The 21,520-nt window shown below is 32.4% G+C and overlaps 1 protein-coding gene across 4 annotated transcripts in view; it reads left to right on the top strand.

Moving 5' to 3' along the window:
* LOC127709903 (patched domain-containing protein 3-like) overlaps positions 1 to 21,520 on the top strand; it is a 232,152-nt gene that overhangs the window by 203,410 nt on the left and 7,222 nt on the right. For 3 of the 4 annotated variants that reach the window (XM_052215598.1, XM_052215599.1, XM_052215597.1), the window contains exons 2-3: positions 11,448 to 11,660; positions 20,037 to 20,808. In XM_052215598.1, the coding sequence (XP_052071558.1) occupies positions 11,448 to 11,660; positions 20,037 to 20,808 (985 nt within the window). Of the gene's footprint in view, positions 1 to 11,151; positions 11,273 to 11,447; positions 11,661 to 20,036; positions 20,809 to 21,520 lie in introns of those variants that run through there. The other variant, XM_052215595.1, reaches the window with a different exon arrangement.

The raw sequence follows: 21,520 nt of genomic DNA on the forward strand, positions 1-21,520 counted from the left end.
TATAAACACTCATCCTACATGTATTTTAAAAGACCCAAATATTGCTAAGGACCTGTCTTACCTCCATAACAAATAAATTGTTGTCTATGTAGATAAAGCCAAAACACTTCGTTTTTATATGAAAATCAATTTCATCAAATGATTGGTAACAGAATTAAGTATTGACAATTTACTTCGAAACTCAATACGTACTCCATTGACACTGACGAAAACTATTTACATTATGTTTATCAGCAGCAATTAACACTGATCTTGATAGTAATTATGAAATTTCCTACTATATGGACGGTTTGAATAAGATGATGATACTAGAAAATTCAAAAGATATGTTAGAGTACATATAATCTGTGGTTTCTTCCTCTTGTAACATTAAAAAAAATGACTTCTCCACCGTTTACACTTTACCAATTATAAATTTAAAAAGGATTGAAAGAACTTTTCGCACTTTATTTCAAAAAAAAAGAATAGCCGACATCGATAGAAATATCCTGTCTTCAGAATTCTGCGACATATTAGTAAAAAAAATCAGTCGGCTAGTAGGAGTGCACAATAATTACCCATTGAACAGTCTGTTGAAATATCCAAATCAATAATTTTAACAAATTTGTTGTCGATCAGAAAATTCAAATAATTTTGTGATATCATCTTCGATGTAATAGTTGTTAGATTTAATGTCGTACTTCATCACAAAGTAATATTTTTCATGACCTAAAGCAAGGAATTTGTATTTAAGATTCTCATTATTGTACAAAAAGCTCTGTTTTATGAAACACTGTAGTCAATCTTTCAATTCGTTTGATTCGTATCATTAACATTAAGGTATTACAAGACATATGCAGTTTCGATATCGTAACGATATCAATATGCACTTTGTTGTATATATGTCGCAGCAAACGCAAAACCATTCGTCGACATCGATTCGATGTGGTGAAAGTTTAAACATGGTACGTTTACTCTGGTTAACATGTTTAATGTGTCGATATCGCAGATATTGATTCGATCTCGACAATGTATGTTCCAAATGTTTGTCTGATACAGTTGTTCATAAAGAAAATTTAGATTCTACTTGTTTATATGTGTAAGCCGTCGATATTGATTCTATATTGATTCCGTATTGACATAAAAAAATCTTCATTTCGTATAGGTAAGTTTATGTTCTTCGTTAAATTTTACATTAACGTACTTCTTCGGAGTACCTGATATAACCCCTAGTTTTGTTTTCAAAGGGTATTCGTGTTGCTCTTGCTTGAGGTTTAAGTGTTATACTTTATGTTTTCCTGGATAGAGGATTGCTGCTCACAAGGAAGCTATTAAACCAAGAGTTACAAATGGTGAAGTTGAAATCATCCCTTCGTAAATTTTACGGACGCCATCACGAGTTGGTTGACCGTTATGGAGTAACCGTTTCACAGATGATATCGGATATGTTCCTTATGTCGTAACTACAATACCCTTCCCTTTTCACGAATGTGACTTACCGAATTAGACTTTTTACCGGATTTGTAATAACATAAGCAACACGACGGGTGTCACATGTGGAGCAGGATCTGCTTACCCTGAGATCACTCCCAGTTTTTGGTTGGGTTCGTGTTGCTTTGTCTTTAGTTTTCTATGTTGTGTCATCTGTACTATTATATGTCTGTTTGTCTTTTTTTTTTGGCCTTGGCGTTGTCAGTTTGTTTTCGATCTATGAGTTTGACTGCCCCTCTGGTATATTTCGTCCCTCTCTTATGAAATTTAATTTTTCAATTTATGTATTGTTTCTACCTGTAATTATCTTGCGTATCCATTGTTCTAAATACTAAATTTCAAAAAAGTGGATCAAATTCTGAATTTCTCATTTGGTCAAGTTTGATTCACTGCCACAAAAAATGTTACATCAAAGATGTAGGGAACAACTTGAATATGTTAACCTTGGATGAAATTCGAAAAGGCCACTTCTTCAAGTCTGAAATCTTGATAAATGTTATCGCACTTTTTAATTTCATCAAAAATTGGTAACAGATCAAATGATACATTGGTACCATTTAATGGTTGTTAATAACTAAATTTGGACCTTTTCAAATAAGACCACAAAGCGGTATCATATTAAAGGAATTTAACAGAAAGTCATAGCAAAAAACATATGCAACTATTACATTTAAAATTACATTCTGTAACTCTGCTTTGTTCTTTTTTTATAATTGTGTACATGTATGATTGACTGGTCATAAGTATGATAATTGATTTTTGGTCGAATTTTACGAAGAAATTTACATACACATCACCTATATCATATCCATTTGAAATCATCTTGCATTTTTTTCGATTGAAACCGTGCATACTATAACGGTAGTTATAAATCATATAAACTGATGTACGATATTCTTTTCAAAACTTTCACTGTATCATGTACACCTGCCAGATTTGTTTTCTTTGGTCTCATAATTGATTTTTTCGTTAATTGAATTATAGGTGTAAAAACTGAAAGTAAATTACTTCAAATATGCATATTTGGAAATGATTGTTAACAGATTTTTACAGTTGAAATTTTAGGATCTTGACTTTTTATAACTTCAAAATGTCATTCAAAACAATGCAGTGTATATGGTGTTGGCACATTCCAAGACAGTGGTTGAACATAACATGAAGTATCAAAATTTTCCGTTTTTGAAATCATTTTTCATAATAAAAAATAAAAATACTACAATTAAGCATCTTTTTTGATAACGCAAAAATGTCACAGAAAAAAGGTCACTGGTAGAAAAAACGTCAAAAATTTGATGCACGAAGGAAAGAGTCACAAATCTGGTTGAATTATTTGAAATGTTATGCGTGTCGTATATGCAGTTAATTTCATATATGGGATAGTGTAACAAAATATTTCATCAAAGTAAATGATAAGGAAATTGAAAGAATGCAATTGCAAATCAAAAGTTTGGAATAAATATGCTGGTTTTAAGAATCTTATGTATTATATACAAGTTGTAAGTAAATCCATATTTTTTTTCTGAATGAACTAATAAAGTTAGAATACAAGGATGTGGTATTACAAGGCTAGTGTTCATTTTCGTCGGAAAATGTCTGTACCAAGTCAGGAATATAACAGTTGTAAATGTTGTTTTTCACTTGTTCCGTTGATTGATAGCGCTTGATTTTATTAGTTTATGTGGACTTGTGGAAGATGTGGTATGATTGCCAATGAGACAACTCTCCACAAGATACCAAATGACTTGTTGTTTTAAATTTACTATTACATTTCCTGTCTATTGACAGATGATAACATTTTGAAAAAATGGAATAAACGAAAATGATGATATCAAAAAAATAAAGCTGTTGTTTTAAATTCGATTTTATTCGTTTACCAATAAGAATTCAATTTAACTAAAATTTTGGAAAACAAAAAAGAAATGACAAACTGTTAAAACCTATTTAACATTAAAACAAAATCCTACTGTAATTCTTTTTTAAAAAAGTACATTTATAAATTTAATATCACAAACTAAGTATTTTATTGTTCTCATTATTTTGACCGTATTTCCATTGACCATTTTCCTGTGACTTTTTTCCGTGGCCTTTTTTCCGATATTCTCTTTTCACGTTCGATTCATATAAATTCCCATACAAGAACGAAATACTGTTTAAAATACATCAAAGTACAGATGAAATTAGTAAATACTCAAAACCAATAAGGCATACACAATATGTTTTGATATAACCTTTTAAATAATAACTTATTTAATACAAAACCCACTGCATCGTATCGTTTTTTATTGGTGCCGCCACTCTTATGGATTTTTTTTTAAGAGTTGGCATTTTTTAAGTCCTTAGCGACGTGAAAAGAACTCAATTTAAACTGCCAAGATTAAAATCATAATAATATATCGGATGAAACATTATTCGTCTATTTGTTAAGAGGTCCAACTAATTCTTAAAATTCAAATGAAATAAGTCTTTGCTTATAAACGAAAAATTCGTCCGACGCGTCCGACGGGCTTTTCTGAATTAACCCTCATTAGGAACTCTCAACGCTGAATAATTGAAAGCCACGGATGTATAAGAACCGAAATAGAGGCGAAGTTACAAAAGGGACATTCAAATACATAAGTCGAAAATAAACTCCATGGCAAAAAATGTAAAGAACCAAAAGACAAATAACAGTATACACAACACAACATAGAAAACTAAAATTGAGCAACACGAACCACCACCAAAAACCTGGGGTGATCTCAGAAACAGTTTATAAGTTATAGAATCTATCTAAGGTCAACTTTGCCTGAGGAGTTGAAACCTTAAATTTATAAAAGCACAATTTAAAAAAGGTTTGTTGTAAATCTTAAATTTTGACTACTGAGCTGATGATACACTGTGCAAGGACTGAGTGTCCATCTACCATTTCAACAGCAGTATCGATTTTGTGCTGTAAAAAATAAAAATAACATTTTATAAATTTAACGCGTCCGAAGCGCTTTTATATAAAGTCATATATATCATTTAATAAGTCATTTTCAACGAAATCCATACATTTATATGTAGACTGATTAGATAATCAGACGATAGATATATACGTCAAAAGGTCACGTAATGTCTTCTATGGCTGGATCATTGTGGATACGTTCAAAATCAAATCATTAGGAGCAAAAAATATATTTCACCTCCCTTCCCCCTTTTCCGGATTAGAAATACCGTCGTAGAAATGTATACTTTTGGGACGTATATAATTATGAATCAAATATTTTTTTTTTTTGTGGAGTAATAAAAACTATATTTGAAGGTGCATGCATGATCAACTGTGACTGGAATGTGCTCGTTAATATAGTATCAAATGGTTCCGTAGAAATAATGCCCTTGTTCCGGGTCCACACTTTGTCCATTTCCATTACCTTTTGGAATACATAATGTATTAGTTACAATGATGGAATTTTGAAACTCCGATTATTGTTCGCAAGTTCACAAGTCAGATTCCATCAAAGTTCACCTCACGTTAGAACGTAAAATGGCGAACGATACATTATTGAGAAAGAAAATGTGTTTGACAATAGAAAAAGAAGTTCACGTTTAGATATGTAACGAGGGAAATGTTAGACATTCATAATGTTTACGCCTTACGTGAATCAATAAAATACTTTAAAAAGAGGTGGAAGAATCAAACGGATAGCCAAACTAATATGTGCGATGTTTAAATTATCGCAAAAAATAAAAACATAGCATTTTGAATTTTTAAAACATTAATTCTATCTAACATTTCTCAAAATTAAAATGATTAATCATGCATTTTTCTACATTTTCCAACATCGCAATAATAAATATATGCAAAAGTATTTTAACTTACAGAAAGTGAGGAAGGGTAATGCATTGACAAAATTAAGCTCAAAAGTGACAAACTGGCCAAGAAAATTATGTGCCCTCTTTGATAAAAAGAATAATGAAAACAAAGTTTATCATTTACACCCTCAAGTGAATAAAAACAGTATATATAGAAACAATATTATGATTAAATACAACAAATCTTTAATGTTAACGTCCATGTTTGCAAGTATGGATACCATGATCACGAATATGTTTTAGAACTACAACAATACATCTTCGTAAGGAACTACGAATATAAGTCAACCACACGGTTTATTTTAGTTAGCGATTTTCCATGATAAATGAACACAATATATTTGTGAATTAAGTAATCTTTATACGACTCTAATATCCAAAGGAAATTATTCATATTAATATTTTTATCACTATGCCTTTATAAAAATGTGTGATTATGATCAAGTGTCTCGATGGTTTTTCTTAATTATTTTTCAATATAAAAAAAATTGCGCTAATAACAATAGATCATTTATAAAACATTTTACAATTTTAAATTGTTGAAATTAGAACTTGAACGGACACTGCGTATTTATTTAATACTTTAAACAAAATGTTATTTACGAAGATACAAATACGATTTCATAAAAGCTACATTTTGTGTAGGTCAGTTTTTTTTTTAACTTTTAAACATTCAAAAAATATATATAACATTAGAATTCCATATTCCAGTCTTGTGACTACTACTGTTTTAATGCAAAGGTCGAAAAAAGTAAAATAACAAAATACCGAAATCAAAGGAAAATCCAAACAGAAAGTTGGTAAAATCAAAAGATCAAAAACATCAATTGCTTATATGTCTGTCATCTTTGATTAGGTATATTTTGTGACTTAGATTGTTTTCAACATTTCAAAATTATCATTTTTACATTTGAATGTATTATCCTTTTTATTAACGTAAATAGGTGTCTTCGTCATTTTTTAACACTTTTGACTGATTAAATTACTGGCTCGCCACTTCCTTTAATTCCAATTTGATTTTCTCATAATGGGGTTGCTATCATAACTGCCTGAGTTTACCTGAGTGTCATCAGTAATGTACCCGAGTAAACCAATTGTGATCTGAAACGATCATTTTGGTATAATCAGCTCTTAAAAGAATGAACAATAAATTATCAAGTCATTTTCAATATGTCAGTCAATTTTGAGACTTATCCAATATACCACTGTAAATATTTACACTGTTATTCTACATAGAAAATTTGCTAAATTTCTTGAACATAAATGTAAACAGTAAATATTTAATTTTAATATATTGTGTTATAATACGAAACACTTAAGTTGTGTATCACTTGGTCTTTAATTATACTAGTCTTTATTCATAGATTATATCGATAATTAACCAACCATAAATAGTATCTAAAATAACAAGGAAGTTATGTTGTTATGAAATAAAACTCTATATGTCAAAGCTACTCTATCTATTCATACTGATATGTAATTGGTTCGTTGAATAACCTTTGAATAAAATTCAAAATGAACTCAGGTTAAAGTAATTTTAAAGGTTAATTCATTCGACATCACAAGAGCATACAAAGCATTTCAACACTTCCTAGTTTAGATACCTTTACCGCCAAGGATGTAAATTCCAAGCCTCACGATTGTCCTTGTTCATAGTCCCCATAAAAATAAAGTCCCGCTGGTCATCTTATTACTTGAGACCTTTACATAGTTTACGATGAACAACTTAGAGAGTTGTTAGCCAAAACCTCGAAATATCGAAACCCCAAGCCTATTACCTAGGAGGAGACCTCCAAGTTACAGAAGTATGCAGTTGAGGACTATGCCAGAGAATTGGTACAGCGTGGACCAGATGAACTAGCAATGGATACTTTATCTGAATATATCACTGCTGTTTGGTTATTTTTCAAGTGCATTCAAAAGCTACGACGTGCAACGAGCTTACCGGTTTCTATTCGTATTCAGGAAGCCCATGGTTGTGGTGCTTCATCTTTTCCCCATGAAACGCCTGTTGACACGCCCGATCTGGCTACTTTTGAATCATGCGATTCCCTAGACTTTATGTGTTACCTTGATTATCTCCTTCATCGATCTGATTAAAGCAGCAGTAATTTTCGAACAGACTTTGCAGAGCTTCTCATGTTCGTTTTTTAAAGGAAATTAACATGATATATTGAGTCCAACATTTTCAACAACTTAATTAACGTTCTTAATACCACAAACATTATGTATATAGATAAATATGATGCGACAGTATATCTTGTACGTTTGTGTCATAATGAAGATCTAGCATATTCACAGATAGCCCAAATATTCTCTCTTACCTTATTATGGAGATCATTTATGAAAGTTGATGTTCCTTTTGGTATCACCCACCGACTTCTTTAGCCGCATTCTCCCATACTTTAAATCAGTACTGATAAACTTTCAGTTTCCAAGGATACCCTACGAAAGAGCATTTTAGTATTAACACGATTTATATTTTACCGTTCGACTGTAAACTGTAGCCTTTTTGCTACCCTTTTTTGCTACCTTTCTTCAATGACCTTGCAGACACAAAGTATAAACAAATTATAGATAAAAACAAATATAATACCGAGTAGATGGACAGATATACTTGTATTTCTGAAACATGTATATAGAATTGAGAATCCACAACCGTGGGCTTTCTACATAGAAATAGAAACCCGTAAGCTCAATGTACGTCTTAGTTTTTAAAATGCATTTCCAAATAACCGAATAGCTGTGATACATTCAGATAAAATATCCATTGCTAGTTCATCTGGTTCACTCTGTATCCATTCTTGGCATAGTCCTCAACTGCATCCTTCTGTTTCCTTCTTTTGGGGTTATAGGCTATGGGTTTCGATACCAATGCATTATCAAACTTTATAAACCCCTGTTCATTACTGGAGGTGAAACGGGTCCATTTAGCTGTGAATGAGGAAGTTTTTTCCATAAAAATTTTAAGTGTGAAGATTTGTCACAAATTACAACCAGAATTCACTCTGCCTTTCTTTATTTCTATGGCCAATAAATAAAGACAACAGTAGTATACCGCTGTTCGAAATTCATAAATCGATTGAGAAAAAACAAATCCGGGTTACAAACTGAAACTGAGGGAAACACATCAAATATAAGAAGAGAACAACGACACAACAGAAACACTAAAATGCAACACACACAGAACCGAACTATAAGATAAAGTTAGCCATTTTCCTGACTTGGTACAGGACATTTTAAGAAAAAATGGTGGGTTGAACCTGGGTTTGTCGCTAGGCAAACCTCCCGCTTTAATGGCAATGTTAAATATAACACTAAAATGACAACATTACATGACAGGACTACAATAAAAATAAATGGAAGAACATACAGGACAGAGAAATACACAAATAAACAATACAATAGAACATTACGACAAGCTAATAGGTATCAAAGGTGCCAGGCTTAAAGATCAAGAGCATTGATGACCCAAAATTCCACAAAGTTGTGTCAAATACGGATAGGTTATCTGCCTGGGATAAGAAAATATTTAGTATTTAGAATAATTCATATTTTTGCGAACAGTAAATTTGATTGATTTTTTTACACATGAAAACAATGTATTTCTACTGATTTTATTTTATTTCATTTCTAGAATTTTTTATTTTAACCAATTTTAAAGGGCATCCTTATCATAGAAAATCACCTTTTCGAACATTCAGCTTTTTTGAAAGCAGTGGATTCAAAGGGGATTGCTCATGTTCAGCGTGTTTACCAATATGACATCCGAGATGTAGACTTCGATCCATGAGTTAGTGAACGGCCTGATCATAAATGCCAGACATGCCTCTTTACAAACTTTTCTCCAATATCTTCTTATTAATTGTTCAAAACAAAATGCCATATCTGCATAATTTATTTAAGGCAAACAGGGAACATTAAACGGACAGTTAATCAAATTAGAATTATCTTTTCACCATTATCAGTTTGTTTTATTGTATTTTTGATATTTCTGAGGAAACAATAACACCATTTGCATATATCATAAAATGTCACCAATAAATTAACCTATGATAACCTATACCATTGGAAGAAAACCTTAAAATTTCGGGTAAACAGTAAAAATATGCATGATTTGAAACAAAACTTGATGTTGAGAGATTGTTGTGACCTTTTGTAATAAGGTAGCAAGCACTCCACAGTTAGGTATGTATTGTCGCATTTTGTCCCCGGATGATTGTTCAAATATGAAAGCTAGTGTGCAATAAAATTCCTTTTTGGATAGCTGAAGATTTATATATCCTACAAAGTGGGTTTAAAAGGAACATCAAGATTGTGTAATATATGTATTATAAGCTGTTTTCTGTATGGCCGTCCGTGTTTTCATATCCATACCAGACATTGGTTCAGAAAGTATTGTAACTTTTCTCCCCTTTGTGTCGCATGAACTTTGTGATTCAATTTTACGAAAAAATGGGGCGAAAGACATGAGCAAAATTTTGGGGGAGTATGTTACATGTTTGTTCCTTTTTTGCATTATTATGTGGTAAATAAATAGGAATTATAATTCACCATGTTAACTATTGAAAATCAAATCTGTGAGATACTGATTAAATACATATATGCACATATATGACACACACAGTTAGCTTAATGTATTAGAACGCCAGGGATAGAAAATGATTAAACATTTTGTGGGTCAATTTTAATTTTATTTCCTAACTGTGGAGTGCTACCTAAGTCCTCGCTTGTTATCTTTATATGTTCGCGAAAACCGAAAACGTTCAGTTCTCTCAAGCTATTTACACCAAAATGAGTAATTTATTGTTTATTCTGCTCTCAAACGTGTTCTAAAAGTTTCAAATTCCCAATTGTTTTACCTTAAGCTTTATAAGGAGACCATTTTGTTAGAATACAACACTTTAGTACTAAAAATGGTTTAAATTAAATACTAATATTTTTTTCTTGAATTGATTAATTGGTTACTATGATAACTTCTGTCATAAATGAGAATGAGCGGATTTTACAAAAATATATATCGAACATTTTCTAGAACTCAGTTGAAAGTCAACACATAAAGAGTAACTATAAAGGAATTCGTAAGTCACAGCCTAGACTGAGTTATACACTTTGAATTCTTTAAAAACTTTTTATTATCAATACATGTATATCTTTTTTTGCAATTTACATAATTCATGAGGCTCAATTGTCATAAATGTTACTGCATATGATTATATAAGTTTAATGAGGTAATACGTAATCAAAAAGTTCCTTGACGACCTGCAACAAGTAAATCTGTCGGCACTAGTGAAACAATGGACAATTCGTGTGGATTTAAAAAAAAGGTACAAGTATTATAAATAAAAGCCTAAAGATTTGACTTCAGTCTACATGAGTTGAATACAGAACACATCGTGCATAGAGGGTAACTAGAGGAATTCAAATATGCATTTAAACCACAATCTATTTCTTTTCCTGTGTGTACCTATATATTGATCAACTTTTTCAGCTTCTTTTATAAGCTGACAATGGGTAAACTGTTCAAGAGGTTTAATAAAACAAAAATCGAATTATTATTCGGTATACTATAAAGGGATGTAATCTTCAGGGTATCCATTTCAAGTGGCAATGTTCTGTTTTCTACAGATCTTATTTCACTATAAATGAAACAATTGATCGCTTCGACATGTTTATTTATTTATTCTTCACACAGATTAGGCGTTGTTACTGAAATCTAAATCCTAACAAATACCTATTATCAAAATTACAGTGGGAAAAACCAATTGCCATTAAAGTACCGTACACGCATGTTCAATTGGTTATTTATTTGATTGGTTGCATTTCCTTCCTGATTAATTACGAAGAAGCAATATTGATCACTGGTCCACGTGACGCGATAAAATGATCATATAACAAAGACACAAGCGCTTGTATATGTATTTTAGAATATTTAATCGTTTAAATGTGACCAGGACAGTATTGCAAGGTAAGAAACCCACATATTCACTTAATAACTGTTAACAATAAGCATTGTTTTGGCTTAAGCTAATCAATTAAATTTAAATGTATTGCGTTATTTTTAAATGAGTTATATCTATTTTATACAGCATTATAAGTCAAACATCAATAATCAATATTTTCAAAAAGCTTTTTTTTTATAGATGTTTTACAAGTTCCAGCAGAAGGTTGAGCATGCAATCGGATCAGTATTTGAAAAATATGGTCGTTTTATCGCCAGACATCCTCTTAAGGTTATTTTAGTGGTAGTCTTCATTGATGTGGGTTTGGGATTTGGGCTTCTTCGCCTACAAACAGAATCTGGAATCGAACAGTACACTCCAACAGATAGTACTGCTAGCAAAAATAGAGACCAGGTAATTGTTTTATTTCAATCCAATCAATGGATAAATGTTAACTTTAAAATATTGTTTTACATCTAACCCCCTTTTTTATTAATTTTGTATTTACATTGTGTCATTGATCAAATTTATTCGTTCAGTGTTCACATGTTTTTGTTAGTATGGCTTTTGATTGAGTGAAGCCATTTCAATTGATATTTTATAGTGTGTCTTTCTATGTTCTGATGTTACTCTATTGTTTCAGGTAGGGTGCAGGTTGGTGCCTATTAAAACGTTCAAACCCGCTGCATTTGTTAGCACCTGTCCTAAGTCAGGAACCTGATGTTCAGTGCTTGTCGTTTGTTGATGTGTAATTCTCGTTTCTCGTTTTTTTTTTGTATAGATTAGACCGTTGGTTTTCCTGTTTGAATGGTTTTACACTAGTCATTTTTGGGGCCCTTTATAGCATGCTGTTCGGTGTGAGCCAAAGCTCCGTGTTGAAGTTTGTACTTTGACCTATAATGATTTACTTTTACAAATTATGACTTGGATGGAGAGTTGTCTCATTAGTACTCATACCACATCTTTTTATATATATTAAATCAAATCTGATAATATTTTTGCGATCGAATTCCTTATATAAGTGCAATACATAAATTATGACAGAGCTTATTTTAGATTGAAATATGCCATTTTTTTATTCCCATTCTACATATACAGGCTTTCTGCTTTTGATTCTAAGGTATTATGCGAATTGATTTTTTTTTTTGTATTTTCCGAATTTCAGTATGATTTAAATAATCTCTCAAAACCAAGGTAACTCATTATATAATTGCATTTTAATATTTTGTCATAATTGAACCGTATTCAAATCTTCACTAGAGATTGATCGACCGGCTAAGTATTCGAAGTCCTATTCCAATATTCAATCAATCATTCACTTGCAACACTCAACACGAGATTTCAACATGAAATTTTCGATTTACATATTTGGCATTCAGTTTGAATTTCTAACAATAGACTTTAAAGGGGCATTAGCTGTCAAATTCATATTTACCGATATGGCTCAAATTCCCATATTTGATTTATAACATATTAAAACGTATATCCAAATTATAATCAGTCTGAAATAAACAGATAACAATGCATGTGCTCGATAGTATATATCAGCATTTCGTGTGTATTTTAGTCTAGACGCCATCTAATTTACCATCGAGATGACATCCGAAGACCGCCGACGGTCACATATTCCGATACAAAAACATAAACATAAATAGAAATAGAAAGCGACCTCGTGCAATTGGACTTTTCTAGGTCAGTTAGATTTCATGTCATGGTTTAAAGGAGTAATTTAATCATCGTTTTTACCTGTATAAGAATGATTTTTATGGATCGAATCAGTCAACGAAACGGTTCACCTTTGTTTCACTTTCAATGTTGACATTCTTTTCCTTTTAATGACTGAACACGACTAATACATGCGAAACCAATCTCTAGCTAATGGGTTAAATTGGAGGTCACATGAATACGGATTCAATTATGTCGAATTATTCACTTGCAAGCGATGTTTCTGTGCATATTTTGACAAAATTGATCAAATCGGCTGCTAAAAGCGAATTATTATTTCATTATTTCATTTTTATTAATGATTGAACAAACAAAAATCATATTCTAATTTATGCCACTGCTGGTGGAGTTTTTATTCACCGAGGGTATCACCAGCCCAGTTGTCAGCACTTCTGTGTTGCCATGAATTATCATTGATATGGTCATAATTATAAATTAACTGTTTACAAAACTTTACATTTTTGAAATACTAAGGCTTTTCTACCTCAGGAATAGATTACTTTAGCTGTATTTGGCAAAACCTTTAGGAATTTTTGGTCCTCAATGCTCTTCAACTTCGTACTTTATTTGGCCTTTTTAACTTTTTTTGATTTAAGCGTCACTGATGAGTCTTTTGTAGACGAAACGCAAATACAAAATTTCAATCCTGGTATCTTTGATGAGTTTATTATACATATCTTGTACCTAATGCCCCTTTAAAGATCTAACATAATGCATAAACATTCAATTTTCGATTTAGATATTTGATTTTTTAATTACAACATTTAAGACTCGTTTTTTCCACATGCACATTAAGTTATAGATAATGCATATTTTAACGTTTTTTCTTGTCGTAGAACACACCGAGGGGTGTCAGGATTGATCAAATGAAATCTTGTAAAGTTAAGCATTCCGGCTAAACACATTGTGTAATCTTTAACCTTTGGCATTCCATTTTTAATACTTAACTTTCATGTCAACGTTCCATTTTCAGCATTGAAGATCCAATAATAACAAATCAACATTCACCCAGAATATGTAATCCCATCTTCATTAACTTTGGGAAAGTTTATCCGTAAGAAACTTAATTCTCAAAATTAATGCAGTTTTACCCGAAAACAATTATCGATTATAATGAAAATGTCATATGACTATATACATTTTTCATATTTCACTTTATATCAAGCAATTGTGCATTTGAAATTTGAAATTGGACTAAAACAAAAACATGATACCAGTCATCAATATCAGATATCTGATAGTTACAAAAACTTATTTTCATTCATGAACTTCACGCATATAAACCTGCTAGTCAAATGCGTTTTGTTAAAATATACTTTTTCACTCATTTGGTCTTTTGGAAAATGTTGTTTGTGCTGTATTTAGACCCCTCTAACAAGAAACTTGTTTTGCATGCACACGTATAAAAATTGCGATTTTTATCCAACGCAATCATAGGTTTGAACGTTGTTTTCAATTTAGACTTGTATATATATATATATATACATATAGTTACGTCTAAACAAGTGACAACTCTACGACAGATTCAAACATTGGATCGCAAGTGAAGGTGATACACGGCTGAAAACACATAGCCATGTATCACCTTCACTGGTGATTCAATGGATGGATCTGTCGTAGAGTTGTTACTTGTTTAGACGTATTTATCAAATATTTATTCTGTGACTGCATCTTACGATCCTTGACGATAGATAATTTAACTAATCTGGAATCAATTCCATCTTCATACCTAATGTATCACGTACTGTGTTACAACTCTAGATTTTACTGACGAGGAAAGGTAACGCTTAGCCACCGAAAGCTGAATTGTTTAGTTCAGTCTAGGTGGCCGAGTGGTCTAGAGCGCTGCACACAGTGCAGGCGGTGTTGTCTCGATATATCAATAGCATCAGTTTGAATCCCGGCGAGGGAAGAACAAAAATTTGCTTCCGCAAATATGAAGATTTAACATTGTTGTGCTGATATATATATATACCGTTTCTATTCCTAACATCACTGAAGAGACATTAATTGTCAAAATCCGAATATGGTGTACAAATTTTTGCATCTCATTTTTGCGGTATACCATCTTTTTCGCAAGTTTATTGTTTTCTGTTGGGTATTAAATTAATAATTAAGATCCATGTTGTTTCATCTGGTGATCCGTTTATTTGGCAATCGCCATGGCAGTCAGCAGGGTTTAAGAACATCCGTTGTTCGACCTGTTAGTCAAATGCGTTTTGTTAAAATATACTTTTTCACTTTTTTTGGTCTTTTGGAAAATGTTGTTTGTGCTGTATTTAGACCCCTCTACCAAAAAATTTGTTGCATGCACACGTATAAAAATTGCGGTTTTTATCCAACGCAATCATAGGTTGAACGTTGTTTTCAATTTAGACTTGTTTATAGTTTTTCGTTTGGGCTTGTATCATATTTGCCTTCGGGTTTATATAATCCGTTCATCCTATTTCGACTCTTTACAATTCAAGAGTCTATTCTAAATTGAGGTAAATTAGATGACCTTCCAAATACCATTTCGATCCCTAACATCACTGAAGAGACATTAATTGTCGAAATCCGGATATGGTGTACAAATTTTTGCACCTCATGTTTGCGGTATACCATCTTTTTCGCAAGTTTATTGTTTTCATTTGGGTATTAAATTAATAATTAAGATCCATGTTGTTACATCTGGTGATCCGTTTATTCAGCAATCACCATGGCAGTCAGCAGGGTTTAAGAACATCCGTTGTTCGACCTGCTAGTCAAATGCGTTTTGTTAAAATATACTTTTTCACTTTTTTAGTCTTTTGGAAAATGTTGTTTGTGCTGTATTTAGACCCCTCTACCAAGAAATTTTTTTTGCATGCACACGTATAAAAATTGCGGTTTTATCCAACGCAATCATTGGTTGAACGTTGTTTTCAATTTAGACTTGTTTATATTTTTTCGTTTGGGCTTGTATTATATTTGCCTTCGGGATTATTTAATCCGTTCATCCTGTTTCGACTCTTTAAAATTCAAGAGTCTATCCTAAATTGAGGTAAATTATATGGCCTTCCAAATACCGTTTCGATTCCTAACATCACTGAAGAGACATTTTGTCGAAATCTATATATGGTGTACAAATTTTTGCACCTCGTGTTTGCGGTATATCATCTTTTTCGCAAGTTTATTGTTTTCTGTTTGATATTAAATTAATAATTAAGATCCATGTTGTTACATCTGGTGATCCGTTTATTTGGCAATCGCCAATGGCAGTCAGCAGGGTTTAAGAACATTTGTTGTTCGACCTGTTAGTCAAATGCGTTTTGTTAAAATATACTTTTTCACTTTTTTGGTCTTTTGGAAAATGTTGTTTGTGCTGTATTTAGACCCCTCTAACAAGAAAATTGTTTTGCATGCACACGTATAAAAATTGCGGTTTTTATCCAACGCAATCATAGGTTTGAACGTTGTTTTCAATTTAGACTTGTTTATATTTTTTTGTTTGGGCTTGTATTATATTTGCCTTCGGGTTTATATGATCCGTTCATCCTATTTTGACTCTTTCAAAATTCAAGAGTCTATCCTAAATTGAGGTAAATTATATGGCCTTCCAAATACCGTTTCGATTCCTAACATCACTGAAGAGACATTTTGTCGAAATCCGGATATGGTGTACAAAACCTTTGCACCTCGTGTTTGCGGTATATCATCTTTTTCGCAAGTTTATTGTTTTCTGTTTGATATTAAATTAATAATTAAGATCCATGTTGTTACATCTGGTGATCCGTTTATTTGGCAATCGCCAATGGCAGTCAGCAGGGTTTAAGAACATTTGTTGTTCGACCTGTTAGTCAAATGCGTTTTGTTAAAATATACTTTTTCACTTTTTTGGTCTTTTGGAAAATGTTGTTTGTGCTGTATTTAGACCCCTCTAACAAGAAAATTGTTTTGCATGCACACGTATAAAAATTGCGGTTTTTATCCAACGCAATCATAGGTTTGAACGTTGTTTTCAATTTAGACTTGTTTATATTTTTTTGTTTGGGCTTGTATTATATTTGCCTTCGGGTTTATATGATCCGTTCATCCTATTTTGACTCTTTCAAAATTCAAGAGTCTATCCTAAATTGAGGTAAATTATATGGCCTTCCAAATACCGTTTCGATTCCTAACATCACTGAAGAGACATTAATTGTCGAAATCCGGATATGGTGTACAAAACCTTTGCACCTTTTGTTTGCGGTATATCATCTTTTCCGCAAGTCCATTGTTTTCTGTTTAGTGTTAAATTTAAAGTTAAGATCTATTTATTACATCGGTGATCCGTTTATTTGGCAATCGCCAATGGCAGTCAGCAGGGTTTAAGAACATTTGTTGTTCGACCTGTTAGTCAAATGCGTTTTGTTAAAATATACTTTTTCACTTTTTTGGTCTTTTGGAAAATGTTGTTTGTGCTGTATTTAGACCCCTCTAACAAGAAAATTGTTTTGCATGCACACGTATAAAAATTGCGGTTTTTATCCAACGCAATCATAGGTTTGAACGTTGTTTTCAATTTAGACTTGTTTATATTTTTTTGTTTGGGCTTGTATTATATTTGCCTTCGGGTTTATATGATCCGTTCATCCTATTTTGACTCTTTCAAAATTCAAGAGTCTATCCTAAATTGAGGTAAATTATATGGCCTTCCAAATACCGTTTCGATTCCTAACATCACTGAAGAGACATTAATTGTCGAAATCCGGATATGGTGTACAAAACCTTTGCACCTTTTGTTTGCGGTATATCATCATCTTTTCCGCAAGTCCATTGTTTTCTGTTTAGTGTTAAATTTAAAGTTAAGATCTATTTATTACATCGGTGATCCGTTTATTTGGCAATCGCCAATGGCAGTCAGCAGGGTTTAAGAACATTTGTTGTTCGACCTGTTAGTCAAATGCGTTTTGTTAAAATATACTTTTTCACTTTTTTGGTCTTTTGGAAAATGTTGTTTGTGCTGTATTTAGACCCCTCTAACAAGAAAATTGTTTTGCATGCACACGTATAAAAATTGCGGTTTTTATCCAACGCAATCATAGGTTTGAACGTTGTTTTCAATTTAGACTTGTTTATATTTTTTTGTTTGGGCTTGTATTATATTTGCCTTCGGGTTTATATGATCCGTTCATCCTATTTTGACTCTTTCAAAATTCAAGAGTCTATCCTAAATTGAGGTAAATTATATGGCCTTCCAAATACCTTTTCGATTCCTAACATCACTGAAGAGACATTAATTGTCGAAATCCGGATATGGTGTACAAAACCTTTGCACCTTTTGTTTGCGGTATATCATCTTTTCCGCAAGTCCATTGTTTTCTGTTTAGTGTTAAATTTAAAATTAAGATCCATTTATTACATCGGTGATCCGTTTATTTGGCAATCGCCAATGGCAGTCAGCAGGGTTTAAGAACATTTGTTGTTCGACCTGTTAGTCAAATGCGTTTTGTTAAAATATACTTTTTCACTTTTTTGGTCTTTTGGAAAATGTTGTTTGTGCTGTATTTAGACCCCTCTAACAAGAAAATTGTTTTGCATGCACACGTATAAAAATTGCGGTTTTTATCCAACGCAATCATAGGTTTGAACGTTGTTTTCAATTTAGACTTGTTTATATTTTTTTGTTTGGGCTTGTATTATATTTGCCTTCGGGTTTATATGATCCGTTCATCCTATTTTGACTCTTTCAAAATTCAAGAGTCTATCCTAAATTGAGGTAAATTATATGGCCTTCCAAATACCGTTTCGATTCCTAACATCACTGAAGAGACATTAATTGTCGAAATCCGGATATGGTGTACAAAACCTTCGCACCTTTTGTTTGCGGTATATCATCTTTTCCGCAAGTCCATTGTTTTCTGTTTAGTGTTAAATTTAAAATTAAGATCCATTTATTACATCGGTGATCCGTTTATTTGGCAATCGCTAATGGCAGTCAGCAGGGTTTAAGAACATTTGTTGTTCGACCTGTTAGTCAAATGCGTTTTGTTAAAATATACTTTTTCACTTTTTTGGTCTTTTGGAAAATGTTGTTTGTGCTGTATTTAGACCCCTCTAACAAGAAAATTGTTTTGCATGCACACGTATAAAAATTGCGGTTTTTACAACTCGTCTAAACATCAGCCCAATAATGTTAGATCTGTAAATTTGCTTTCGCAAATTTTTAGTTCTTTCCTCGCCGGGATTCGAACTCATGCTACTGAGATATCGTGACACCAAATCGCCTGCACTCTATCCGACGCGCTAGACCACACGACCACCTAGGCTTCACAAAAATAAAGCTTTCAGTAGCCGTGTGTTACCTTTCCTTGTCAGTTTTAATCTAGCGTCGTAACACAGTACATGATATATTAAAGGCATGAAGATGGAATTGTTACAGATCAGCTGAAATATCTATTGCAAAGGATCCTACTAATTAATGCAAGATACAGTCACAGAAATAATTATATTTATAAGTACGTCTGAACCAGTGACGACATTTCCATCCATTGGATCAACAGTGAATGTGATACACGGCTGAAAACACTTTTTATATTCATAATTGCTCTAAATATCAGCATGAAACATTTTTTTTTTTCGAAAGTTTGTCAGATGCGACTATGATTTGGGTAATCACTTGGAGTATGTGTACCAGAGATTTCTAAAGATATATTCCATTTGTCCTAGTCACAGTCCCATCTGCTTTCCTTGTTTGTGACATCACCGATACAAATAGTCCATGAATAATTGCATGTTATGATTGGTTCCTAGTTAATCAGATACTGTTTCCTCTTCCAGAGCATCCTGAGTTAGCATGATTATGTGGGACCTTTAGTTTTCTATGTAGGGGTTTTCTAATGCTTTTTGTCTGTTTTTTGGTTGTTCCCTCGGTACCTTCTTTAATTTTTCAATTTTGGCATGTCTAATTCTTCAATCTTGATACATATACATTTCGTTTTGCACAATTTAATTGAATATTAAATAATATAAAGTACATAGTGTATTACCTAGTATTGTATTTTCAATTAATTATTGGACATTTTGATAAAGATAACAGTATTTATATCTACGATGTGTTTGTAGATTCGCAATATGTTCAACGTTAATACCAGTGAAAACTTCTACCTACAAAGTCTGCCTGATTTAGGATATTATGCATCTGTCATCATTGAACGAAAAGATGGTGGAAATGTTCTAGATTTTTCTCTGTGGGGTGATATATCTGAAATTTATTCCCTAGTTCATAACATAACAGCGTACGACACCTCCGCTGGGTCATTCACATACACCGACATTTGTGCAAAAAGATTTTCAGCCTGCGTCGTAGAAGGAGATTTGATTTTCAGCGCTGCATTTTTAGGAGATATGACCTTAGGATCGATAACATATCCAACGTATACCTACCTTGGACAAACAGTTTACATCAACAGAATCATTGGTGGAGCTAATGCTACAAACAACGTGACAAATTATGCGAAGGCGCTCAAGCTTACCTTTAACCTTGACAGTGAAAGAAGCAGTTTATCAAGAAATTGGGAACTAGCTTTCATTGAAAAAATTGTTACTTATTCTAACAATATACTGAAAGTTAAATATGCATATTCAGACAGTCTCAATGTGGAATTGAGTAAAAACGTCACAGGAGATATTATTTTTTTCTCCGTTACTTTTACACTTATGATTATATTTTCGAGTCTTGCATTAATGAGTAACAACTGTGTAGCCAACAGATATAACCTCAGTTTTGCTGGCATATTAGGTACTGGAATGGCGATTGTTGGATCATTTGGGCTTGTGAGTTTATGCGGTGCAAAATTTGTTGATATTGTGGGTGCAATGCCGTTTTTGATTCTAGGTGAGTGAAGAAACATTCATATGGTCAACTACATCATTGCCAATACATCCGTTATTCAAATATATAACAGTTACCAACACGGTTTGGTTGCGTTGCTTATATTGACCATGTCATTCGTATGTTGTAAATAACGGTAGCCCATATGCTTATTACATATACATAAGATTGGTGAGGTGAATACATATACAAACATTCCCTTGGAGCACTCAATTTGACTACTGTCTATGTTAAGACTTAACAGAGTTTTCAAATACAGCAATTTAACCTTACCCTTACAGGTCAATACCTTTCTCTTTTTTTTTCATTTTATGCTGTCTCTTAACTTTAAGCCAAAGCAGTATTTTTTAGTTCTTTTTCAGGTTTGTCGCTGTTAAAACATGTTTCGTCAGATAAGTTATCCTTATACTCTAAAAAGGATGTAAAAAGTTAGATTTTTGGTAAAGTATTTTGCTATTCTAATTTCATGTTCCTCCCTATGAAACCTTGACCACCTTTCGAAGCTGGTTTAGAATAGAATTCTATTCTGTTCTGTTTTCGAAACATTTGTAGTATTTGTTTTAAATGTCCCTCTGGTATTTTTCGCCCTCCTCTTGTCCTTTTTAGATTTGAAAAGTTTTAGCAATATATACATAGAGGTCCTGCTCACGTTAAACTTTGTATTGAATCAACTCCAAGACTAAACTTAACTTTAAAACCGACCTTCAACCCAAAA

This window comes from Mytilus californianus, unplaced genomic scaffold (assembly GCF_021869535.1).
Source record: "Mytilus californianus isolate M0D057914Y unplaced genomic scaffold, xbMytCali1.0.p SCAF_7, whole genome shotgun sequence".
Lineage (NCBI taxonomy): Eukaryota > Metazoa > Mollusca > Bivalvia > Mytilida > Mytilidae > Mytilus > Mytilus californianus.